Source organism: Hyperolius riggenbachi, chromosome 1, assembly GCF_040937935.1.
Source record: "Hyperolius riggenbachi isolate aHypRig1 chromosome 1, aHypRig1.pri, whole genome shotgun sequence".
Lineage (NCBI taxonomy): Eukaryota > Metazoa > Chordata > Amphibia > Anura > Hyperoliidae > Hyperolius > Hyperolius riggenbachi.
This window is the reverse complement of record NC_090646.1, coordinates 493,160,832-493,188,729: the sequence shown is the minus strand read 5'-3', so window position 1 is coordinate 493,188,729 and position 27,898 is coordinate 493,160,832. Positions and strand designations below refer to the sequence as shown.

At 43.6% G+C, this 27,898-nt stretch overlaps 1 protein-coding gene across 1 annotated transcript in view; it reads left to right on the top strand.

Moving 5' to 3' along the window:
- Window positions 1-27,898, top strand: part of PPIL2 (peptidylprolyl isomerase like 2) — a 107,400-nt gene that overhangs the window by 5,008 nt on the left and 74,494 nt on the right. The window contains exons 2-5 of the mRNA XM_068243099.1: window positions 4,626-4,675; window positions 6,229-6,274; window positions 9,713-9,775; window positions 26,260-26,311. Coding sequence (XP_068099200.1) covers window positions 4,626-4,675; window positions 6,229-6,274; window positions 9,713-9,775; window positions 26,260-26,311 — 211 coding nt within the window. The remainder of the gene's footprint in view (window positions 1-4,625; window positions 4,676-6,228; window positions 6,275-9,712; window positions 9,776-26,259; window positions 26,312-27,898) is intronic.

Genomic DNA, 27,898 nt, shown 5'->3' with positions numbered 1-27,898 from the left:
GTTAGGCTGCAAAAAAGTGACACACATGTGGTATTGCCGTACTCAGGAGAAGTAGTATAATGTGTTTTGGGGTGTATTTTTACACATACCCATGCTGGGTGGGAGAAATATCTCTGTAAATGACAATTTTGTTAATTTTTTTTTACACACAATTGTCCATTTACAGAGATCTTTCTCCCACTCAGCATGGGTATGTGGGAGAAAGATCTCTCTTTTGTCAAAAGTTAGCGGAAAATGACACTTTGTGAAAAAACACAATTAAAATCAATTTCCGCTAACTTGTGACAAAAAATAAAATCTTCTATGAACTCGCCATACTCCTAACGGAATACCTTGGGGTGTCTTCTTTCTAAAATGGGGTCATTTGTGGGGTTCCTATACTGCCCTGGCATTTTAGGGGCCCTAAACCGTGAGGAGTAGTCTTGAAACGAAATTTCTCAAAATGACCTGTGAAATCCTAAAGGTACTCATTGGACTTTGGGCCCTTTAGCGCAGTTAGGGTGCAAAAAAGTGCCGCACATGTGGTATCGCCATACTCGGAAGAAGTAGTACAACGTGTTTTGGGGTGTATTTTTACACATACCCATGCTGGGTGGGAGAAATACCTCTGTAAATGACAATCTTTTGATTTTTTTTTTACACACAATTGTCCATTTACAGCGGTATTTCTCCCACCCAGCATGGGTATGTGTAAAAATACACCCCAAAACACATTGTACTACTTCTCCCGAGTACGGCGATACCACATGTGTGGCACTTTTTTGCACCCTAACTGTGCTAAGGGGCTCAAAGTCCAATGAGTACCTTTAGGATTTCACAGGTCATTTTTGTTTCAAGACTACTCCTCGCGGTTTAGGGCCCCTAAAATGCCAGGGCAGTATAGGAACCCCACTAATGACCCCATTTTAGAAAGAAGACACCCCAAGGTATTCCGTTAGGAGTATGGTGAGTTCATAGAAGTTTTTATTTTTTTGTCACAAGTTAGCGGAAATTGATATTAATTGTTTTTTTTCACAAAGTGTCATTTTCCGCTAACTTGGGACAAAAAATAAAATCTTCTATGAACTCACCATACTCCTAACGGAATACCTTGGGGTGTCTTCTTTCTAGAATGGGGTCATTTGTGGGGTTCCTATACTGCCCTGGCATTTTAGGGGCCCTAAACTGTGAGGAGTAGTCTTGAAACCAAATGTTGCAAAATGACCTGTGAAATCCTAAAGGTACTCATTGGACTTTGGGCCCCTTAGCGTACTTAGGGTGTAAAAAAGTGCCACACATGTGGTACCGCCGTACTCAGGAGAAGTAGTATAATGTGTTTTGGGGTGTATTTTTACACATACCCATGCTAAGTGGGAGAAATATCTCTGTAAATGACAATTGTTTGATGTTTTTTACACACAATTGTCCATTTACATAGAAATTTCTCCCACCCAGCATGGGTATGTGTAAAAATACACCCCAAAACACATTATACTACTTTTCCTGAGTACGGCGGTACCACATGTGTGACACTTTTTTGCAGCCTAGGTGCGCTAAGGGGCCCAACGTCCTATTCACAGGTCATTTTGAGGCATTTGTTTTCTAGACTACTCCTCGCGGTTTAGGGCCCCTAAAATGCCAGGGCAGTATAGGAACCCCACAAGTGACCCCATTTTAGAAAGAAGACACCCCAAGGTATTCCGTTAGGTGTATGGCGAGTTCATAGAAGATTTTATTTTTTGTCACAAGTTAGTGAAAAATGACACTTTGTGAAAAAAAACCAATACAAAATCAATTTCCGCTAACTTTTGACAAAAAATAAAATCTTCTATGAACTCGTCATACACCTAACAATACCTTGGGGTGTCTTTTTTTTTCTAAAATGGGGTCACTTGTGGGGTTCCTATACCGCCCTGGCATTTTACGGGCCCAAAACCGTGAGTAGTCTGGAAACCAAATGTCTCAAAATGACTGTTCAGGGGTATAAGCATCTGCAAATTTTGATGACAGGTGGTCTATGAGGGGGCGAATTTTGTGGAACCGGTCATAAGCAGGGTGGCCTTTTAGATGACAGGTTGTATTGGGCCTGATCTGATGGATAGGAGTGCTAGGGGGGTGACAGGAGGTGATTGATGGGTGTCTCAGGGGGTGGTTAGAGGGGAAAATAGATGCAATCAATGCACTGGGGAGGTGATCGGAAGGGGGTCTGAGGGGGATCTGAGGGTTTGGCCGAGTGATCAGGAGCCCACACGGGGCAAATTAGGGCCTGATCTGATGGGTAGGTGTGTTAGGGGGTGACAGGAGGTGATTGATGGGTGTCTCAAGGTGTGATTAGAGGGGGGAATAGATGCAATGCACTGGCGAGGTGATCAGGGCTGGGGTCTGAGAGCATTCTGAGGGTGTGGGCGGGTGATTGAGTGCCCTAGGGGCAGATAGGGGTCTAATCTGATAGGTAGCAGTGACAGGGGGTGATTGATGGGTAATTAGTGGGTGTTTAGGGTAGAGAACAGATGTAAACACTGCACTTGGGAGGTGATCGGACGTCGGATCTGCGGGCGATCTATTGGTGTGGGTGGGTGATCAGATTGCCCGCAAGGGGCAGGTTAGGGGCTGATTGATGGGTGGCAGTGACAGGGGGTGATTGATGGGTGGCAGTGACAGGGGGTGATTGATGGGTGGCAGTGACAGGGGGTGATTGATGGGTGGCAGTGACAGGGGGTGATTGATGGGTGATTGATGGGTGATTGACAGGTAATCAGTGGGTTATTACAGGGGAGAACAGATGTAAATATTGCCCTGGCGAATTGATAAGGGGGGGTCTGAGGGCAATCTGCTCGTGTAGGCGGGTGATTGGGTGCCCGCAAGGGGCAGATTAGGGTCTGATCTGATGGGTAACAGTGACAGGTGGTGATAGGGGGTGATTGATGGGTGATTGATGGGTAATTAGTGGGTGTTTAGAGGAGAGAATAGATGTAAACGCTGCGCTTGGGTGGTGATCTGATGTCGGATCTGCGGGCGATCTATTGGTGGGGGTGGGTGATCAGATTGCCCGCAAGGGGCAGGTTAGGGGCTGATTGATGGGTGGCAGTGACAGGGGGTGATTGATGGGTGATCAGGGGGGATAGATGCATACAGTACATGGGGTCGGGGGGGGACTGGGGAGAATCTGAGGGGTGGGGGGTGATCAGGAGGGAGCAGGGGGCAGGGGGGGGATAAAAAAAAAAATAGCGTTGACAGATAGTGACAGGGAGTGATTGATGGGTGATTAGGGGGGTGATTGGGTGCAAACAGGGGTCTGGGGGGTGGGCAGGGGGGGGGGGGTCTGATGGGTGCTGTGGGCGATCTGGGGCAGGGGGGGGGGAAATCAGTGTGCTTGGTGCAGACTAGGGTGGCTGCAGCCTGCCCTGGTGGTCCCTCCGACACTGGGACCACCAGGGCAGGAGGCAGCCTGTATAATACACTTTGTAAACATTACAAAGTGTATTATACACTTTGTATGCGGCGATCGTCGGGTTAACATCCCGCCGGCGCTTCCGTATGGCCGGTGGGATGTTGCGGCGGGTGAGCGGCGCCAGGCGGAGGCGGAGGATCGCGTCACTGATGACGCGATCGCTCCGCCCATGCCCCTACAAGGACCGCCGCCATTTGTCAATACGGCGGTCCTTGCGGGGTCCACTTCCCGGCCGCCAATTGTGTATATACGGCGGTCAGGAAGTGGTTAAAATAACATTATAAGTTGAATAAAATTGAAAAAGTACGCTAAAGTTTTATTTTTTTTTAATTTTTATTTTTTTTAAAGTACTACCAAAATTATTTTGAGTGGGTTTAAAATGTATTTTATCACACAGTGTGAAAATATCACCTAGGAGATAAGTCAGGTGAAAAAGTGAATTGCAGATGGCCCCTGAAATCCCAAACATTGAGGTGTGGGTGTGGTAATGCACAGGGGTGCCTAGAAGTTAGAGTGGGCGGCTAGGGAGTTTTGCTGGGGGACTAGTGTGCCCACATAGGCAGGGGACACACTTGTCTTTCAGTTTTTCTGAATGCAATTTCAGTTGACTGTGTGTGTTTGTATGTAGAAGTTTTTTTTCTCAGCAGTTAATGTAATTGATAGAGAAAACATACACAATGTTCAGAATTGAGGTGCAGGGTGTCAGTTTTTTTTTCTGTGCATAAAGAATGCATTTAAGTGTGAACTAGCCCATTGATTAATATGAGTTCTCAGGTTAAATGTTTTTCTGTGCAGAACATAGACTAGTCACTAGTGTGTCCCCTGCCTCAGTTGGGTGAGGGAATGGAGTTCGGCAGGAGTACTGCTTGGGGAAGAAGGTGCTCCTGTGCTTGGTGGTTCTGGCTGGGATGGTTTTGTAGTGGCAGCCCGAAAGGAGGAGCTCAAAGTATTGTTGTTTTCATTTCCTTTCCAATACTTTTTCCCGATCATCCAAGTCTTCCACCAGCACCTATTTTTTTTTTCCCCAGGGTTTTGTGGGGGAATGTGTTGATTATGAAAAAGTATCGGTACCTGGGGAAAATGCCAATGTTGGACATAGTCCGACATGGGATTGGAAAGAGTTAATGCTGACTTTATCTTCACAAGATATGCTACATTCTTGAATATGTATTAAAAAAGTATTATTGTTTTCTAGGTATATCACCTGTGCAGAGTATACACATTTTTATGGAGGAAAGAAACCAGGTATGTATGTGTGTGTGTGAAATGACTTAAATTTAAAAAAAAAACGGGCATCAAAACTCTATGATCCAAATCAAATTACTCCCTCCATAGTCAACAATGGGGCATACTGTAAAAAAATCCCCAGCCTAGGCATGCATTATGGAATTGCACAGTGCTTATTCACAGAACCATTTATCTCTCCTTTCTGTCTCTGTTTTTTGTCTTATCTAGTTGTAGATTTCTGCGCCCCTTAAAGCAGAGTTCCCCAACCCTGTCCTCAAGGCCCAACAACAGTGCATATTTTGTGGGAATCCACACAGGTAATTAATCAGCTCTGCTGAGACACTAATTACCTCACCTGTGTATGTTTGTGGGTTTCTGCAAAACATGCACTGTTGGTGGGCTTTGAGGACAGGGTTGGGGAACTCTGCCTTAAAGGATACATCTGGGAATGGGGAAAATCTGGAAGCCTATGTGTCCCTCGCCAGAGCTCCACTCCAAGCCGGTCTCCTGAAGTCCCCTCCGTGGCGGCCACTGACCTGGCCAGAAGTACTGCTCCTGCGGAGAGCAATCCCGGCCATGGCTTGTGCATGCTCAGAGGCCGCCGAGCTGGTGGCTACTATGGAGGGGACCGCGAGGCACACACTGGCTTCCAGGGGCTGGAGGAAGCCCAACGCAAGTAAATCTGATTATTGTTTTTAATTCCTGGATGCATCCTTTGTTCTGTCTTCTGTGAAATTCAACTTCATTCTCTATACATTTTTATTAACGCTTTAATATATATTTAAAGTAATATTACCGGTGATGCAAGAGTAGCGATTTTGGTGAATATATGTTACGGCCAGAACCTGAAGTCTGGCCACTTCGGGTTCAGGCCGGTCAAAACTAGGAGTGGCCATCTCACTGTGGCCAATGTGAGAAATTAAGATTCCCGGTGGCATAAATGAATTCCCGGGTGGCAATGTGAGAGATTAATTCGGCTCTGGCTCCTCCCCCTGCCCCTCTCCTATGCAGCTCTGGCAGCCTAGGACATGTGTCCCCCCCAGAGTTGTTCGTAGCGGCAGGGAAGCCTGCCATTCGTTCCTCTGCAGAGCGGGTGCTGGCACAAGCAATGTCTGCAGCCTTTTTGCTCTGCTTCCTCACCGCGACGACGACTCTGGGGGAATCCCCGGCTGCTAGAGCTGCATAGGAGGGGGGCAGTGGGAGGAGCCAGAGCCGACTTCATCTCTCACATTGCTGCCTGGGAATTCATTCATTTATGCCACTGGGAATCTTCATTTCTGACATGGCCGCAGTGAGACAGCCACGTCTAGTTTTAACCGGACAGAACCCGAAGTGGCCAGACTTCGGGTTCTGGCTGTAACATATATAAATGTAACCTACCATTGCAGAAACCTATGTGTCTACCAATAAATCAAATGACACTTGATACACTTAATGCAAATAGAAATATAGCAGAATTATTTATTTATTTTTTGTAATATCGAATGATTTGATTATGGATGTTTTGTACTTTTAAATACATTCAGTATTTGCTGCAGATATTTCTCACATGGATTTTTTTTCTATTACAGATATTCCAAAGACAAACTTCAGGCGGTTACCGTTTGATCACTGCAGGTGTGTTTCTCCTCATACTCTGTAGCTCATTAATTATCATCTGTGCCTTATTACACACCTACTCCTATAGTCTACTGGACTATCATTCCCTACATCTAGCTTTTACTGTTGTATGATTGGAACCTCCGTTAATGAAAAATAAATGCATGACAAAAAGAAGTGGGAAACCTTTCATCTCCACCAAAAACAATACTACTAGCTAGGTGTACTAAGCAGGTGAAAGAAATACCAGGGAATGCCATACTGAAACATAGCAAGGCTGGCTAAATTAATTTTTTTCAGATATAAATTAATATTTTATAAATAATAATCTAAAAATTATTCCTTGAAAAATAGAGCAGTATGGCTGCCTCTGTTATTTCATAAACTAGACTTTAAAGGTGTTGAAATTGTTAAGGTTAAAGAACCACTATTGCTGAAAAAAATATAACATTCATTAATACATTCAACATGTACACTTGTTCCAGAGTAAAATGCGCTATAAATTGGCTTTTTTCCTGCGTTACTGTCCCTTACAGTAGGTAGTGAAAATCTGAAAGGTTTTGGACTAGTCCATATCCTCATAGGGAATTCTCATGAATTACCGTATTTTTCGGACTATAAGACGCTCCGGACTATAAGACGCACCCAGGTTTAGAAGGCAAAAACCAGGGGGAAAAAAAATACTAAGCCTAGGTGCATCCATGGTCCAGGAGTGTCTTATGGACCTTTACCCCCTCCCCAAGATGTCTCTAAATTACACTGCCTAACTTCACTAACCACTGCTGCCCCCACTAACTATACTACATTTCACAAATCCACTGATACCACCTTCTCCAGCTACACTACACTACACTACACAACACAAACCCCTGCTCTCCCCCAAAACACTAGCTATGCTAACCACTACAATATAAATGAGATCTATCTCACCTATCCAGCCTGGGTGGCATCTGTTCCCTGCTTCAGTAATAAATCTGTCCCCGCAGCAATAGCCCGATGAGTTTTCCCCGCATCAGCAATGAGCCTGTCACCGCAGCGAGGAGGCAGCAGCTCAATACAAAGTTTTCCCGCATCAGAGTGTCCGTCGGAGGAGGCAGCCACTTGATACAAAGTTTCCAGCATCAGCCAGAATGTCCATCGGAGGAGGCAGCCACTTGATACAAAGTTTCCAGTATCAGCCAGAATGTCCGTGGGAGGAGGCAGCCACTGGATACAAAGTTTCCAGCATCAGCCAGAATGTCCGTGGGAGGAGGCAGCCACTGGATACAAAGTTTCCAGCATCAGCCAGAGTGTCCCCGCAGCGAGTCAGCAGCAGCCCGACCTAAAGTATTTCCTGAATCAGCGTGATCAGAGCAGTACAAAGACACCTTCAGCCGCTATATCGGCAGAGTCCTCTGAGGCTTCCATACTGTGTTGTTTACTGGCGCCCTCCAATCACCCGCAGCGCACGTGCGCGGGGTTATGGGCTGACACCAATAAACAACACAGTATGGAAGCCTCAGAGGACTCTGCCGATATAGCGGCTGAAGGTGTCTTTTTGTACTGCTCTGATCACGCTGATTCAGGAAGTACTTTAGGTCGGGCTACTGCTGACTCGCTGCGGGGACACTCTGGCTGATGCTGGAAACTTTGTATCGAGTGGCTGCCTCCTCGCACGGACATTCTGGCTGATGCGGGGGAACTTTGTATCGAGCGGCTGCCTCCTCCCTGCGGACACTCTGGCTGATGCGGGGAAACTTTGTATCCAGCTGCTGCCTCCTCACTTTGGACACTCTGGCTGATGCGGGGAAACTTCATAGCGGCTGCTGCTATCATCGGACACATGCGCCCCCATATAGGTAAAAGCTGCATTCGGACTATAAGACGCAGTGACTTTTTCACCCCACTTTTGGGGGAGAAAAAGTGCGTCTTATAGTCCGAAAAATACGGTACATTATTTTCAAAATCACCCTGTAAGGTTGTGTATAATATAGCAGCCATATTGTATCTTGTGGAAGCCATATTTTCACATTATCTGACTGCTGTGTACTATTTCAGATGTGTATGTATGTTAAGAGGCTAGTCTAGCAGCTGGCTTTGGGGTATAATTGGGCACCAGGCTGAAAGAAGCTGCTAATTTGATTGTATGGCAATGTAAAGTACATTTGCATTCAGTTTCCTCTGGACACTGTGGCCTCCAGCAAGAAAACAGTTAATTAGATAACGACCCACTCCTTTGTCCTGTATCTTGAAAAAGGGCTGCATTGCTTTGAAGTCTATACATGTAAACAGCCATGTTCTCCCAATATACAATCAGGACTGATTGCATCTGGAAAGTTGGAAGCTAAAACAGGAACCTATCACAGCCAGCAAGGATATGACGAGTTCTGTGCAAACCTTCTTAGGAGATTAAATTATATCTGGATGTGTACCCTCGGGATACGCTGCTTGCTATAAGAGTCAGCATAGAACACTCAAAACTTGTACTTCCCCAGGAGCTAGCAACATGCTAGAAGTGCCCCGGCTACTGGCCGGAAACCGCGGGCTCCTCGCTGGTAACGTTTTATTCCCGTCTTTTATTTTGTGAACAAACTTGTTTTGTTGTGTGTCTTTGTAATTTTACCTTGTTTTTGTAAATCTTTTGTATATATTCCTGTCTGCAATGTTCCACTGTTTGGAATATTAAATATTTATTTAATAAGTCTGACTTCTGATGTACTAACAGCTCATAGCCTAGAGAGAGACTGCAGTGTAATTTGTGTTACAAGTTCAGTGTGTGTGTGTGTGTGTGTGTGTGTGCCGTTCCCGTATTTTGGCCTAAGCGCGCAGCTGACCCAAATACGAAAACGCTGGACTGAGTGCAGGTCACTGGACAGCAGAGTGGGAATTGTTGGAGTGTCTAGCAGCAGCTAGTGGTGGCAGTGAGAAGTGTTTTGAGGGGTGACAGCCTTGTTAGCTTGAATAAGGCTGCATCCCCTCGCAATCTGGTCCAACCCCCAGTCGGGAACAGTTTCTGCAAGCTTGCCGTGGGGCCGGTTCTTGACACACCCCTTGGACAACAGTGGGGCAATCCAACCACTAGAATACTGTGCACGAGAGTAGGTGGAGTACAGCTTTAGAGGGGGTGCGAAAAAACACAGGGAAAGAGAAAGACTTGTGGAATTCAGGAAGTAGGAAGGGTTTTGAAAATCCCTAAAGCTAGATGCCAGCTATTATTTTTATGCATCCTTGGCTGTCTACCTCCCAAGTTTTACTTTATTGTAGGGATGGTCAAATAATTCAGAGTTGATGCAATTTTATTCTAAATTTGTGTAAATGAATGCAGCCTGCAAATGGACCAATCAAATATGGTGAGATGAGTATTTAGCAGAGGCATATATTTTATTTATTTTATTTATTGTACCTGCCCCATGATGATTGTCTTTACATTGTGAAACAGTGCATTATTTTTCACGTTATCTCTTTTATGTATTTCAGCTTGTCATTACAGCCCTTTGAATACCCAGTATGCACTCCAGAAGGCATTGTGTTTGATCTCTTGTAAGTATATGTTTTTATTCTTATTTAATTAGCTTACATAGCTAAAATAAAATAACATTTACATTGCTATACATGTCTGAGTTTTTTTTTTTATGTGTATAATGACTGTTCCAGGCAGTGGGTCCATTTGAAATGGAACTGCAGCCAAAACGTTCAGTTCTGAATAAAGGGGGAGAGGGGATATAAAACACTGCTATGTTTATATTTCTGTCTGAATCCCAGCAGCAGAGACTTTCTATTCTTCCATAAAAAGTGAGACTAGGGCCCTTATTTAATTCACTTTTTCTTCTTGGTTTTCTCCTAGGTGATATTTTACACCTAATGAATACAATGCCTTTAACCACTTCACCCCTGAGGGGGTTTTCCCCTTGAGCACCAGAACAACTTTCTCCTTTCAGCGCTTCTTCCATTCATTGGCCTATAACTACTTATCACAACGAAACAATGTTTTTTTCGCCACCAATTAGGCTTTCTTTGGGTGGTACATTATGCTAAGAATTATTTTATTCTAAATGCATTTTAACAAGAATAATACAAAGAAAATGGGGGGGGGGGGGGGGGGGGGGGGGAGAATCAGTATTTCTTAGTTTTCAGCCATTATAGCTTTTAAATAATAAATGCTACCATAATTAAAGCAGCGGTTTAGTTAGGGCTAAAGTATTAAACATATTTGTTAAATAAAAATTCTTTTTTTTTTGAGACTTCAGTATCTCTTTAAAATCCATGTATTTTATGTACTCATTTGTCCCGGTTATTACACCATTTAAATTATGTCCCTAACACAATGTATGGCGCCAATATTTTATTTGGAAATAAAGGTATTTTTTTCAGTTTTGCGTCCATCACTATTTACAAGCCCATAATTTAAAAAATAACATTAATATACCCTTTTGACATACATATTAAAAAAAAGTTCAGTCCCTAAAGTAACTATTTTATGTATTTTTTTTTTTTATTTTTTTAATATTTTTTTTTTTGTCATTTTAAAAAAAAATATATACATTAAATGCAATTTTTTTTATATGGGTTTTTATGGCAGAGCATGGGAGGTAGGGCTAGAGTCATTAAGCTGCACTTTAAAACCCTCCCAGGGGCATAACTAGAAATCACTGCCCCCTGCTAAAATTTGGATGGACCCCCCCCCCCCACTTAGGTGCCAAATCGTAATGGGGCAGCGTTTCACTATAAAATAATTGTAATGGGGCAGCAGTCACCAGAAAATAATCGTAACGTAAAGTGGACAGCAGTCACCAGAAAATAATCATAAACCGGCAGCATTCACCAGCAATCATAATGTGGGCAGCAGTCACCAGAAATCATAATGTGGGCAGCAGACACCAGAAAAAATGCACCTGTAAAATAAACAATTCACTCTTCCTGACAGAAGACTCCTCTCCCGGCCGGCCTCTGGCTCACAGATCCCCCGACGTTCTTCCTGCTGTGAAACTCCCGCTCTGACAGGCAGAGAGCAGGGCTATGGCAAGATGGCACCCAAAGCCCTGTACTGGAGACACAAATAATCTCCAGGGCTTCGGACGCCATCTTTCCGTAGCCCTGCTCTGCCTCCCGGGAGACTGTGGGCTGCGGGGAATGAACTGTCTAATAGACGCCGCGGACAGTTCAACACCTGGCTGGGGGGGGTCCCACAATCGGGCGGGGCGGCAGCGCTCCCCCCGCACACAACGGACGGGCCCCCTGCAGCTGAAGGGGTTGCATCCCCGGTAGTTATGCCAGTGCCCCCTCCTGACCGCCTAACGCCAGTCGGCAATGGGAGGGTGGCGGCCCCAGGGGCGCGTAGCGCCGAAAGGTGTCAATTCCTGGTGCGGGGTTTTGGATGCGATTTCGCCGATCGCCGCCAGGAGACTATCACACTGCATAACCATTGTCTGTTTACACTGTACAGTGCTGCAATCTACGGCAGTGCTGTACTGGGGACAGCCGTGTCCCTCGGCTGTCTCCTAGATAGGCTCAGGATCGATTGGTATATCTATATCTCTCTATCTCTATCTATATATGTATATCTATGTGCAGTGTTCTCCCCAGAAATTTTTTCCAGCCGGGTGGTATGAAAAAGCAGCCGGGTGGGAAAGGTTATGCTGAGTGCTACTAGGTGGGAAATTGCGCGCACCCCCCCCCCCCCTCCCTCCCCACACCATTAAATTGACAGACTAGGGTCTTGTTGTAGTGGAATCTCTTAAAGGGATACTTAACTGAAGAAAAATTAGGCTAGTTACTTTCCTGGGGATTCTTCTAGCCTCCTAAAGTCCTCCTGCTGCCCTCACCTCCATTCCACGCTGCTCTGTTACTTAGCCTCACACCTCCTCGATCATGCTCCTGTGGTCAGGGGTGCTTTGCCCATGTGCAGTAGCAATTTTTAGTTACTGCGCAAGTGCAGAATGCTACCGGTCACGGGAATATGATGGAGGAGGCGAGTCACACTTGGCTGCGCATGCAGCGTTCAGAGAGGAACACAGCAGTGTGGAATGACTGCGAGGGACAAGAACAACTTAAGGGGCTGGAAGAAGCCCCAGGTAAGTAACTGGCCATTTTCCTTTAACAAGTTAAAGTGTCCTTTAAAATTCTAACTACCCTTCTGCTGATTTAACCATGAAACTAGCAGCTTTTCCCATATACATGGGTGGTTCCAGTGTGGAAATGAGGATTTTGGGCTATAGCATGATATTGATAAGCAGGCAGCTTATCAATATCATGCTATAGCCCCAGATATCCCCTCTTACACCACCCATGTACATAGGAAACATGGGGAAAAAAATCTTGGTAGTTTCACTGTCAAATCTGCAGATTCACCCTAGCTGCTGGTTGTAATGGGACACTGTCAGTCACACGAGATATTGCTGGCTATGTGGCTGTAAAGGGGCCTGGGTGTCTCTCACTAATCACTTTGTGCCTCCCCCCCCCCCACAAGCTGCAGCTCCCCCCCCCCCCCCCCCACCAGTGACACTCACCTCTGGCATTAATCAGCGCCCGGGGAAGGCAGTGACAGGACTAGATAATCATGGAGGTAAAAGGGTCAAGGCAGCATCATAAAGTTCTGGCTGGCGGCAGCTGAGTTAGAGGCCCCCTCCTCCATTAGAAGCAAGCGAGACTCGCACATACACAAACATGCTGCGGCTGGCAGCAGGACCAGTATACGGAGTACAGGACAGTGTCTGGCAAAACATTCTACAAAGCACACAGCTGTGCGTTATCTCCAGCTCATATGAGCTGCTAGTACTGGGAGAGGATGAGGACGACAGCGTCTGGCTGCACATTCCGAGAGCCGCGCTTCCTCTCTCTTCAGCTCAACTGAGCTGCGTGTCTGACGTCCCTGCATTCCCCGCCCCTCCACACAACAGACGGGAACTGAGGAGGAGGGCGGAGGCAGCGTCCCTGAGTGACAGCGGCTGGCTGCAATGATACAGCCACCGCTGCTCACTAATGAGCCGCACAGAACGGGATAACTTTACCCGGGTGCTCGGGGGAGACCAGCCGGGCGGCCCGCCCAGGTAAATGGCTCTGGGGAGAACACTGTATGTGTATATATATATATATATATATCTCTATATCTATCTATCTATCTATCTCTATATCTCACAGCCTATATCATGTTTTCTACCAATTTGATGACAGTGAGCCCTTTGCTCCCCACATGTATCTATGTACTTTAGGGCGGCCTTGGCCCTGTCGTCCATTCACTGATCATCTTTTTTAGACCACGTGTTACACACTAGCCACTGCATACTGATTACACCCTACAACATTTGTCATTTTGGCGATTCTTTAATCCAGTTGCAACTGCAATTTGGACCTTGTCAGAGTTGTTACAATTGGCCATTTCTCATGTTTTCAACGCTTCATCTTCAGCAACTGACTGTTCAGTTAGGGAATGGGTCCAAGAAACCAATATGGTGTAGTATGTCGTCAAGATGTGAGTAAGGAAGGTCCATGCTCTCGAACTGTCTGACTGAGCAGTTTCATATTCTTCTTTTTGGCATAACAACTTGGCCCAGGTGGATGCCCCCCGAACCCCCCCCCCCTTTCTTCTATCTTTCTCTCAGTTTTTCCTTTTCTTTCTCTCTTCTTCTCTCATTCCCGTAGGCTATGTTTAAGTCACTACTATTGTCCCAACTTGTTGGGTGATGACTACTTTACCTTATCCCATTCCTGAAGTTTTATTGAGGCAACTAGAACACCTCTTTATTTCCAATTGTGACACTCACATCATTATCATTCTATCTTGGGTTCCTCTCAACCCATCTTCCGTGACTGTTCAGTTGCTGCCTAAGGGTCTTTTTCCACCAGGATTATTACATTTCGCATACATTTTTCCCGAATGTGAATGTCTGCATTTTTATGCAAATTCGAATGCTAATTTTTTCATATGCGTCTAACAATCATTACATGGAAAACTAATGTGTGGTGTAGAAATCTGCAGCCTACAATCCATATTTTTTCTGCATCGCACCTGCATACGAAAATTTGCATTCAATGTAAATTACTCCATTGACCTTCATTGGTTTCAGTTTGAAAATTCACATTGCAAATTCATACTTAGTAGAAATGGGTCCTAATTTGAATTGAAATGCTGGATCCTAGCAAAGCAAATGAGCACTAGCAACATAGCTGCCTAAGTGCTGTCATGGACAGTGATAGAAATCAAGCTGGAAGTGTATTGTAATATTTGCAGGCAATTCATTTCAATTTTCAGGTTCCCACTCCGGTCCTTAATGGAGCACATGGTTGTTGATTGACAGTCTTTTTCAGAGAATGTATTATGCGCTTCAGTTGCCACCAGGTGACGACTCCTAATAATTTATTTTTTATTTTTTATTCTACTGTACTTTATTAAACAAATGCATTCTAATTTACATCACAGTAATTGAAAAGGACAATAAATCATAATTTCCTACCAAGCAATACATCTTAATTTTCTACCACTTAAATATCCAATAAAAGTAAAGGAATTGCATAGTCCCAAGATGTTAGGTAATACACATAGCACAGTTTTTGTTATATCGTAATACTGAAAAACAAACCTAGCGTTTCAGCAAAGTTGTATGAGTCTTTCACCATAATCCCCAGATATTAACCCATTCGCGTTCCGTCGTTTTCACGTGAGAAATGTTCACCTCCCATTCATTAGCCTATAACTTTATCACTACTTATCACTACTTATCACAATGCACTGATCTATATCTTGTTTTTTCTGCCACCAATTAGGCTTTCTTTGGGGGGTACATTTTGCTAAGAGCCACTTTACTGTAAATGCATTTTAACAGGAAGAATAAGAAAAAAATGGAAAAATTCATTATTTCTCAGTTTTCAGCCATTATAGTTTTAAAATAATACATGCCTCCATAATTAAAACTCGCGTATTGTATTTGCCCATATGTCCCGGTTGTTACACCGTTAAAATTATGTCCCTATCACAATGTATGGCGACAATATTTTATTTGGAAATAAAGGTGCATTTTTTCCATTTTGCATCTATCACTATTTACAAGTTTAAAATAAAAAAAATATAGAAATATTTCATCTTTACAATGATATTTAAAAAGTTTAGACCCTTAGGTAAATATTTACATGGTTTTTTTTTTTTTTTTTTTATTATTGTAATGTTTTTTTTTTTGTTTTTTTTATAGTAAATATTTTATTTGGGTAGTTTTGGGAGGGTGGGAGGTAAACAATAGATTTATAATGTAAATGTGTGTTAATTTTTTTATTTTTTTCAGGTGTAGTATTACTTTTTGGCCACAAGATGGCGGCCATGAGTTTGTTTACATGACGTCACTCTAAGCGTAGCACGCGTTTAGAGTGACGCATCGGGAAGGAGACAGCCAGAAAAAGCACAGCTTCCGAGAGAAGCTGTCGCTTTTTCAGCGGGGGAGAGGAATCAGTGATCGGGCACCATAGCCCGATACATTGATTCCTTGGCTACCGAGTCCGCGGCCGGGAGTGCGCGGTAGCGCGCATGGTTCCTGGACGTAGAAACTACGTCCAGGAACCAAAATAGGTTAAGGATCTTATTAGGGCTCTCTCTGTACTCCTAAACCTATTTATGCATATGAAAGTCCTAGTTCAGCCTCACTTTTTTTTTTTCATGCTTCCATGTTTTTATTGAACACACCATGTGAACATTTACAGTGCGGGTGGAAAAGTATGTGAACCACTAGACTAATGATGTCTCCAAGAGCTAACTGGAGTGAGGTGTCAGCCAGCTGGAGTCCAATCACTGAGATGAGATTGGAGGTGTTGGTTACTGCTGCCCTGTAAAACACACACACACACACACACACACACACACACACACACACACACACACACACACACACACACACACACACACACACACACACACACACACACACACACACACACACACACACACACACACACACACACACACACACACACACACACACACACACACACACACACACACACACACACACACACACACACACACACACACACACACACACACACACACACACACACACGTTTTGGGTTTGCTTTTCCCAAGAATTTGCAATGTGAATGATGCCTTGCACAAAAGAGTGCTCAGAATGCCTTAAGAATTGTAGACTTGCATAAAGCTGGAAAGGGTTATAAAAGTATCTCCAAAAGCCTTGCAGTTCATCAGTCCATAGTAAGACAAATTTGTCTATAAATGGAGAAAGTTTGGCACTGCACAGGTTCTCTGAGGAAGCCATTTATGATTAGCAATTTGCGATAGGTCGGCGGCGGGGTGGGCAGTGGAGCTCCTTTCAATTTTTGGTAGGAATCTTACTTCACCGTTTTTCACTATACTACTTTGACAGCTCTTTTTTTGATCCGCTTCGATTTACACTTTCCTTTTATCTGCGTTCTCCATATGAGGATTTATCCTAATTTTACTACCTCATTAGATTTCCTTCCTGCGCTCAGCACTTTACTTACTTCTGATTCCGGGCACATAGCTATTTCTATGGCTCTTATCTAGTTATATGCTGCACACTACATTTATGTATTTATATGCACATTGCACTTTATATTTACACTGCTGTAGTACCGTATATTCATTGCACATTTGATCATTTTTTCCTGCCATGTGCTCAGCTGTTATTATTGATTGATGTGTTTACTTATACCTCGTCCTAATGGTTCTACTGGTTGTTTATTTTTAATTGTGGTACTCAATAAAGGTGTTTGTAATTGTTTACTACATATCCTGATCTGGTGCGGTATTTTTGAGGCTATTCTGTTGTTTGTTAGAATGTAGTTTCCACTAGCCGTTCTGCACAGCTCGGGCAATTGTTGCTGTAAATCTTTTGTATGTTTTTGGATAGATGGTACTTGCCCATTTTTTTGGTTTGAACAAAACGTTAATCTGTCTCAGAATTTGGAGGATGTAGGCGGGGCCAGGTGGTGTACTCTATGCTGAGGAAGCAATTCACACCTTGTTGGCAAGTACAGTGCTGCCCATAATTATTCATACCCCTGGCAAATTTTGACTTAGTTGCCAGCAAGTAAATTTTTGATTGGAAATGACATGGGTGTTTCCCAAAAGATAATAAGACTATGTACAAGAGGCATTATTGTGGGGGAAAAAAACATTTCTCGTCTTTTTTACATTTGAGCAAAACGTGTCCAGTCCAAAATTATTCATACCCTTTACAAACTGTCTTAGTCTGTGGCGAAATCCAAAGTTCTATACCATTCCCAATAGTTCAAGCTGTTCTAAATCAGTCATGCCTAAGACAAAGAAGCTCAGTGAGGACCTGCGGCTGCGCATTGTGGCTGCTCACAAGTCAGGAAAGGACTACAAGGCCATTTCCAAATGTTTTCAAGTTCCAGTGGCCACAGTGCAAAGTATAAAAAAATGCAAGATGTTCTGCACTGTGGAAAATCTGAGGACGTGGTTGGAAGCCAAAAGTGACACCTGTGCTGACCAGGAGGATAGTGAGAGAGGTGAAAAAGAATCAAAGGATCACTACTAAGGCCATTCTGGTGAATATGGCTCTGCTGGTGGCAATGTCTTAAGGCAGACAATCCAACATACACTGCACACTGCTGGGTTCCACGGATGCAGACCAAGGAGGATGCCACTTCTCCAGATAAGGCACACAAAAGCTCGCTTGGCCTTTGCAAATGCTCATCTGGACAAAAAAGACCTTTGGTCTTCTGTGTTATGGGGAGATGAAACAAAAATTGTTTGGTCACAATGATGTTTCCTTCTTTTTGCGTAAAAAAAGGAGAAGCCTTCAACCCAAAGAACACCATCCCCACTATTGAACATGGTGGTGGGAACCCAATACTTTTGGGCGTGTTTTTCAGCCAAAGGACCAGGGAACCTAATCACAGTAAACACCATGAAAAAAGAGCAATATGTGAGGATTCTCAACGACATCAGGCACTCTGCAGAGAAACTTGGCCTTGGGCACCAGTGGACATTTCAGCATAAGGACCCAAAATACACAGCAAAAGTGCTGAAGAAATGGTTAGCAGACAACCACTTTAATGTTTTGGAGTGGCCCAGCCAGAGTCCTGACTTGAATCCAATTGAGAATCTGTGAAGGGAACTAAAGATAAGGGTGATGGCAAGAAGACCCTCCAACCTGAAAGATTTGGAGCTCATTGCTAAAGATGAATGGGCAAAAATACCTGTGGAGACATGCAAAAAGCTGGTCTGCAATTATAGGAAGCATTAGATTGCTGTAATGAGCAAGAAAGGCTTTTCTATTGATTATTAAGAAGGGTATGAATAATTTTAGACTGGACACCCTTTGAAATGTAAATAAGATGAGAAATGATTTTTTCCACAATAATGCCTCTTGTACATCATCTTATTATCTTTTGGGAGACACCTATGTCATTTCCCATCATAAAATGACTTTCTGGTTGAATAAAAGTAACTAAGTCAAAATTTGCCAGGGGTATGAATAATTATGGGCAGCACTGTAGATGCTACGTGACCCAGCCAGATGCTTCCAATATAATTTATACAGATAAGATGTGCATTGCTAACTGATGAAAATGTACTATCCTACTTATTCCTAATATGGAATACTACAGAAACTAGAGCTTTAAGGCTTAGTGCACACAATGCAATTTCCGTCAGATTGACGGTCGAATTGACTATTTGTTACACGTCCAATCTGAATTCTGATAGTTTTTCTGCTAACTTCTATAAAAAAAGATTGATCAGAGAAATGATTAGGAATCAGATTGGACCTGTCGGAAATAATCAATTCGACCATCAGACTGACAGAAAATTGCATTGTGTGTACTAAGCATTACATTGGTTATTCACCTATCAAGAAGGATTGTTCTCTTGCCAAAAGTATCTGTGATTTGGGATATCTCCAGTTGATCTGTTTGTACTTTTAGTAGACCAAACAGTTTCAGTCTGTGGAGGATAGCTACACCACTCCTCTCACCATTACTTGGAACTAGTGTGGATCAGCAAAGACCCCTCTACAGGTGGATCTGAGACTACCTGCTGTGCGTGACGACAACACCAGCATTTTCCTGGTTTTCATCTGCTTACCTAGAAATCCAGACTCCAACCCCTCCAAGGGAGTATTTCAGGAGATTACTATATAAGAATTGATCAAACATTGTATAATTATAAAAATGCATTTGCTGGTTCCTGCTTTACTATATCCAGAGGTTTGCTATATCCGTTTACTACAATGAGATTCTACTGTAGTAAAAGAAAATGTAGACACAGACTGGACCCATTTCTGGATGTCATCCAGTTTCTGTTCTGTCCTTTTACCACAAAACTCTGTAATATAATAATCGGTCAACAGACATTTTGAGTATATTTTAGGAATTGTTACTACCAGGGCTGTGGAGTCGGTACAAAAATCATCTGACTCCTCAGTTTATGAAACTCCCGACTCTGACTCCAGGTACCCAAAATGACGCAGACTCTTTATTCTAATACTTACCAAGGCTGTGGATTTGGTACAAAAATCATCTGACTCCTGACTCGGACTCTTCAGTTTATGAAACCACAGACTCTGACTCCAGGTACCCAAAATGGCTCTGGATCTGACTCCTTGACTCCAACTCCACAGCCCTGGTTACTACACAACCATACTTGTGATTGCTTTGATGTATTCACTATTAAAGTTTTTTCCAGCTCTGCATACGGTTCAGTGCAGAAGCTGTAATTCCCTTTTTATTACCTGTTCCTGAGAATGGGACTGTTACATTTACATTTCAAGTACGCATAGCCAGCATACCCTCCTAAAAAAATGTCATTGTGGGGGATCCAACTAAGCTGCAGGAGTGCAAAGGAATGGGAAAAAATTAGACATTCACTGCGTTGCCCAGATTTGTGGATAAATGAGACATATCTATCCTGGGGAACACCCTTTGGCTAAAGCCTCATCTACACGCGTAGATGAGGCGGCGATGTGGCTTATCAATCGAGCCGCTGATGCGGCCCGATTGATAAGATCCGACAAGACGGATCTCCCCGCCGCCGATTCCCTGCTCGCTCCCCGCGAGGGGACAATGGCAGGGAATCGAGCGGAAGATAAGCGGGGACGAGCGGAGAATCGAATCCGGGGACGCGGCAGGTAGCCGCCGGATCGGAGCCTCATCTACCCGTGTAGATGAGGCTTAAAAACCTTAGCATTACCCCACCTACCGTAGTCTTAGTCTGTTTTACCACGTTGTTGTTATTATTATTTATTATGTATTTATATAGCACTTTGCAGAGTGCATGGTTATGTCACAGACTTCTCAGAGGAGCTCACAATCTAATTCCTACCATAGTCCGAGTCTGATGTCCCCAGCACAGTCCCCAGTATATGGCTCCAGGGGGGGGACCGCCTGATGCCAGATACATGTGCTTGCCAGCTGCTGGAGCAACCAGACGAAAAAGCACAAACCTCCCTCTGAAATATCTACCAATCCTCCAGCGAAGTCTAGCAGACTTCCTGTAGCTCCTTGTGGGCTCCAAGTGACTTTCCGGCTTTCCCCCGTGCACGCAAGCCGTCCCCGTTATACATCAGGCATGCCTGTTAGCTGAGACTTCCGTTTACCTGAATTTTGGATAATGAGGACATATTTATGTAGCACATAATATTCTCCAGCACTTTACAGAGTACAAAGGTATGTGAGCGCCAAATCACGTGGTCCTCAGGCTGACATTTCTCTGCTGGGCCCTCAGTGTCCCAGTCTGACCCTGCCTGGAGTTACTCTTTAATTACCTATTAAAGTTTATGTGTACTATATCCCTGTGTCCTCCTTCAAAAAGCTGAGGTCTCTAATGCTTAGTATTGTCTGGAGCAAATCCAGAGTCAAACTCCAATACACAGTCTTGCAATGTCCCTCCACTCTTGCTATGGCTCTTCCCTCCCCCTGCTTATACTACCCTGCTGCACAGCTTGAGCAACTCTCACACTGGTTTGTCTTAAACTCTTTGCTATCAACTGAAAGATTGTGTAACTTGCCCTTTGCTCTTTTAAAAAGGTACCTTCACACAGCACTCTTTTACATATACAGCACTTTAGCAGGCCTCTAAAGTTTGGCATATGACTAACAAGATACTCCCCTCCTCACCTTGGGAACAGGGCTTTGGAGTTGGTACAAAAATCATCCGACTCCTCAGTTTATGAAACCGTCGACCTCGACTCCAACTCCAGGTACCCAAAATGACTCAGACTCATTAGTCTAATACTTACAAGGGCTGTGGATTTGGTACTAAAATCATCCAACTCTGACTCCCGACTCCTCAGTTTATGAAACCACCAACTCCGACTCCAGGTACCCAAAATTGGCCCGACCTTGATTCCAACTCTGACTCCACAACCCTGCTTGGGAACACTTTAATCCCTTATGACACAACCCCAACCTGCCAGAACTCTGTAAGCTAGACAATACTGGGTTGTGGGTGGCCAGATGACTTGTATACCTGGGCCTTTCAAAACACTCAATTGGCTGCTTTCAGTACACTTCAAAGCCAGTATTCCCTGTCCACAGCTCCAGTCTTCTCTCCGGTCCCTCTGGCAGGCTCTGAAGTATCGGCGCAGTACACTCCTGGTGGTGGGGGCATGTATGTGCAGAAGATGCCAACTCGCCAGGGGTCAGCGTTACTTCAGAGCCTGCCAGTGGGACTGGAGAGTAGACTAGAGCTGAACGAGTGACAGTGATCACTAGGAGCTGGAAAAAGTCCCATGTTAAGCAAAGCTAGTTTATTTAATTCACCTCATATGCCCTTAAAGTATAATCCTGCAGCGTCAAAGAAGGGACAAACCACTGTCTCAGTTGCAATGATTTGACTCCTCTATACATACTGTGGTTGTATATCAAGATGTTGGTTTGCTTATCAAGTCAAAACTTTGCTTGTTTTCGCAAAAAGCGCTTCCAAACTAACTTACTTGAATTCCAAGCTTTTACTGTACTTGTTAAATCAGCCCTACATTGCTCCTTAATCAATACTACAACTATAATGGATTTATAATTTTGCTTTCTTGAAGAGCTGTAAGAACGTCATTGCTGCATGTTGGCTGCATTTAGTCTGTGTAGTCAGTAATATGCGTGTTTTGCTGTGTGAAAGAATAGCCTTCACCTTGCACAGGTGACCGTTGTTACTGGCTCAGTAATTAGCCTAGCTGGTCCTTCTCTGGAAGTTTTCAGCAAATGGCTTGTTAAAGAAAACCTAAACTGAAAATTAAAAATCAAAATAAACATACACAAGTCATACTTACCTCCGGTGTAGTCTACTCCTCAATCTCTTTCTCCTTTCCTGCATCCTGTTTGTCCACTGTGATCAAGGGAATTCTCCGTCCTCCATTCTGAAAATGGCCATTACCCCATAACCGCTTTCTGGTCAGCACACTGTTAAACTGCAACATCGCCCACTTAAGCCATAGGGAAACATATCCATTACTTGGCACATCAGTTGTCCTCTCAGCTATAACTGACAGCAACTGATATATTTCAGTTCTGACAAAATGTTGTCAGAACTGGAAGGGATCACTGTAAGAAGAAAATGGTGAGCTTCTGAGAGGAACTGATGGCAAGGTAACTATGCAATGTTCATTTGAAGTTACCTCATGTTATTTTAAATAATTTTACTCAGTACAGGTTCTCTTTAAGGTACTTGATGACTGAAGTTGAGAAACATTGGCTCATATGTTTCCGATGTGGAAGTTCTCTGCTTCTGTGAAAATAAACAGTCTTTAGTGAAAAAGGACAATGGTATTGTAAGGAAAAATGCGTGATCTCAAGTTGTAAAAAAGAAAAAAAAAATACATGGGAATTTCCTTGTCCTGTATTTTACAAGAAAACCTGACAATAGACAACAGTAATGAAGTGCAGCTTTTATTTTTAATTTTAGGTATTTCCCACTTTCCATGAAAACTTTGCAGTTATCCTCTGTTTACAGTTTTGCATTTGAATGGAGTATAGATTTTTAGTATTTGACGGTACATTTCTGAGAATCAGAGGAACATTTCTTCATCTGAAGAGCAATGAGCAGGAAAGGCTCTTCTATGTGAGTCACTGTTATTATAATCAAAGTTCTTGGAATTCAGCGCCATGCACTGTGCCTGCTTCTTTTCAATCTACATCGTGACAAGCTCTCCCCAGAACTGTATCGGTGTCTGTTATAAGTTGTTTTAGAATGCTGTGGTATTTTGCAGTATTTTTAAGATGGAAAATGCCTTCTTCAAAATCAGTTTTGTCCTCTCTGCGTATGGGCTTTATGTAGGTTGTCGTTACAGCACAATAGTTTGTGTTTTCTGTATATACGTATATTGAGCAATAGAAAAACAGAGTAGTGGTGCCCATACATGGTACAATAAAAACGTTCAATTTTCCCATTTATTCAACCAAAACAATCGAATTGAAGTTTAAAAGAATCTTTTTTTCGATCAAGAAAAAGGAATCGATTATCCTGTTTCCGATCGGACATATTGGAAAAATCTTTATATTTGATCTAATGGAATAATCGAACAAAATTATCTAATCGAAAAAAATGAAAACATTGTACCATGTATGGGCACCATTAGGGTGTGCCTCAGCGCTGGTGATCAAACTTGTCAAAAAGCATAAGCACACTCAGTTTCTAGAGATCCCTCCGTAGTGATGTCACAACCTGTGTGAGCACTCACAGTGCAAAGAATCATAGAGGGATACTCTCAGTGGATTTCATAAAACGTTTTCCATGTTATTTCCATAAAAGGCAGTCCTCAAGGATACACTTACATAATGAGAATCCTAATTCACTTAGCATCCTCTCTGGTGTATTGCGCTCCCCACCACAGTGGTACTACTCCTTCCTGACTGGCATTCTGCAATCGCTGCCCGCTCTCGTCCTGACTAGTTTCGGCATCTCACTGTCTTCAGGGGTAACCTGATCTACTGATACAGAGTAAGGGTGTCCATACAACTCTCGATTTTTGTGGGCCGATTGACCTTTTGGTCCAGTAATTTATCAGATGGGAGGAGAATCAATACCACAACATGGTCACGCGATCAATTTCTGGCCAAAATCAATATGATCGATTGGGAATGCTGGAAAATCCGGTCGCAAGGGCTTGATCGGGTGTGGTGCAGTAACGGTGTTTGAATCCCAATGACCAACAGACCAGTGTCCTCTGAAGTGTATATGTTTTGTCTTCAATTCCCACATGTGCAGTGTTCATGGCTTACCTGTCACACCAGTGCGAATCCTGGCCATTCTCCGCTGTCTGCTGTCACTGCAAGCGACTGTACCATGTAACAATGGCACATGTAGTGACGTCACCTGGTACAGTTGCTCTTGGTGAAGACGGAGGAGGGCAGGATTTGCGTCGGTATCTGACAGGTTAGCCTTCACACTGGCATAGGGGGTGAGGGGGGGGGGGGATTTGTTGGGTGGGAGGGGGAGATATACACTTGGGGGAGGTGGAAGCAGGGTGATTTCCAATAGGTGGCACGTAAAGTGATGTGCCTTAATGTGCTTTTCTTGACAATGCTACATTATCCCAAGTGCTACATTGATTGACTGAAGGTGTTATTCATTACTTCAGCAACACAAGGAGAGGAATATGCGGGGCTTTTGTTTTGTTTTTATATTGAAAATGCCTCCTCCTTGCTTGGATGGTGCACTGGTTTGTCAACTATCCAGAGCTAGCGTGCCAAACGCTTTCAGTTTAGGTCACTTTCTGACATCCACCTGAACTGAAGAAAAGGTCCATGTACACCTGCAAAACTGAGCCACTCTCCTAAAGCTGCAGTCATTCTTCATTGTCACTAAAGTTAGGGTGACATTTGAATTCAAGTAAAAGGTGCATGTTCGTGTTCACTAGCAATAAAGTAAAATTACACACACAAAAATTAGAAATAAGTTTACATTCCTGGATCCTACAGGTGCCTTTTCATATTGCAGATCCTCCGAGTTCTACACCAGCCTTTCTCGACCTGTTCACTCTGGAGGAACCCATCAAAAAATGTTTGGATCTCAATGAACACCTTGTATGGGGGGGGCTGCAGAAGATGTTGGTGCTGTATAAATACTAAATAATAGTGCATGTGTCATGCTATAGACCCCACAATTATAATGCTCACCCTATAACAGTACTCTATGGATAACACTACCCTTTATTATGGTGTTGCTTGTTATTCTGCCTCCCTATTTTATTGAGTTTTATTAATGTGTTCCTTCTTATTTTGACCTCCGAATACGTGTTTCTTTATACAGTACGCCCATTATAGCATGCTCTGTTATACTCTACCTCCCACCCCTACCACATTCGGGGTTAACATACAGTACAATGAGTGAAGAGGGCACAGAGGAACCAAGGGTTACTTTTTGAAGCTTTTTCAGCCTGCCACTGTCACGGGAGGGGAAAATGCCAGGGAACCCCTGTAAAGTTGAGAGAGCCTGTTCTAGAGTCTGCCTCCTTTTGGTTGCTCCATTACCAGCACTGCTTTGTGATCTGATAAGAAATGAAACTGTGATATAATTGCATTTCTTCACTCCTGGGCATGGGAATTCTGGGAAAAAGGGGGTAGTAGACCTATCATTGATGCATGCGTTTATTGCCTGCCCAGAGCTGCTGTAACTGAAAGGGACAGAATGTGGTGTCCATATTAGAAAAGGAGATTCCTAAAAGTGCTGCCAGTAAAGTGACTAGGAGAAAACATGGGGTCTGGAATGCAGAATAGGATAAAGCTGAGTGATGGACCTAGAACAAATATATGCATGAGGTGGTAAAACCTCACTGCTCTTATTTCTGTTGCAGGTATGTGACTGAAGCCTAAAGATCAGTGTGACAGTCACACTTCTGGTAGTGGTTTTGGTTTTTTGTTTTTTTTGTTTTTTCGGAATGAGAGAACATGGCTGCACACGTGTTCTCCTCACTTCCGATTTGTAATACCACCTCAGTCTGAAGAAGGCAACATTCAGTGACAGAGAAAGATAATTCATGAATCCTAGAGATCAACTGCTACCTGCAGTGAGAAATTCTGAGCTCATGTTCTTTTTCTTTTCTATGCAGGAGTATCGTCCCATGGATAAAGAAATATGGCACCAACCCCATCACAGGACAGGTGTGTTTCCATGCTTTTTCTGGTAATCTGCTGCTGGCCTAATTGCTACTACCTTCATTCTTGGACAGTAAATACACTTAAAGCAAAGGTGTAGTTACACAAAACAAAAAAATATTATACTACAGTATGGAAAGGGAAGGTGCTGGATCCATTTTGGTCTTTCCTTTACCCCTTTTCCAGCGCTGTCCTTTGGAGAAAGTTACGCCACCTCTGTTAGCCCTCAGAAGGCTTCAGGTGTATTTATGCTCCTGAGTGCTCCTGAAGACAGACTGCTCCATACAGCGCATGCATGAGTGGGTACTCAAGCACGCATGCACAGTATGAAGCCACCCATATATGCTCCCAAAGCATTCTGAGGGCTCACAGAGGTGTATCTAAAGGAAGTGACAACACTATAACTAAGGGGCCCAGAGGGGATGGGGAAGGCTCAATAGAATCCAAAGCCTTCCCTTTCCATAGGTTGATATCAGCTTGTTTTTGTTTTGTTTTTTGCTTCAGTATCACTTTAAAGCAAGTGTGGTCCAATGTTAATAGAGTTTGTTGCTTCTCTGTGTCTGAAAGATAAGTTGATTATTGTGCGTTTACCTGTAGTGACAAATGCTGCCAGAGTTCACTGAGGAAGTTTTGTTTTTACATTTCAAAGTGGGTACAACTGTGTGACATTGAACCTACTGAATCATACATAAGTCTGTATGTAATTCAAAACTTATTATTTTACAGTTCTGATACACTTATGTATAATGCCTGAAGGAGAAACTTAAAGAGGAACTCCAGTGAAAATAATGTAATAAAGTGCTTTATTTTTACAATAATTATGTATAAATGATTTAGTCAGTGTTTGCCCATTGAAAAATCTTTCCTCCCCTGATTTACATTCTGACATTTATCACATGGTGACATTTTTACTGCTGGCAGGTGATGTCAGTGGAAGGAGATGCTGCTTGCTTTTTTGGCAATTAGAAACGGCTATGAACAGCTGTTATTTCCCCCAATGCAACAAGGCTCCCACAGTGTGATGTCAGAACCATGCTCCTGACATCACACTGTGGGAGGGTTTTCACCACAATATCACCCATACAGAGCCCCCCGATGATCCGTTTGTGAAATGGAAAAGGGTTCTCATGGGAAAGGGGGTATAAGCTACCAATTAGGATGAATTTAAGTTCTTAGTTACGGTTTCTCATTAACGTTTTAAAAGCTTGCAATAAACCGTGTATAGTTAGTCATTAAAGGGACACTGAACACCTTTTAAAAACACAATTTGCACTTACCTTGGGCCTCTTCCAGCCCACCGTAGGCCGCAAGGTCCCCCGGCATCCTCCTGGCTCTTGTCCCGGTCCCGCTGGCAGCTCTGTTAATTGGCGAATTCGACCTGAAGTCGCCAGTATGAGCCCCCGCCGTGTACGCTATGAGTCATCATGCCAACTGGCATGAGAGTCCTGCGCATGCATGGTTCTCTAACTCTGGACCGCGCATGCGCAGCACTCTCACGCCAGCCAGTGTGATGACTCATAGCGTGCGCGCCTGGCGACTTGAGGCCAAATTTGCCGATTAACGGAACCAGGAGAGGAGCCAGGAGGACGCCGG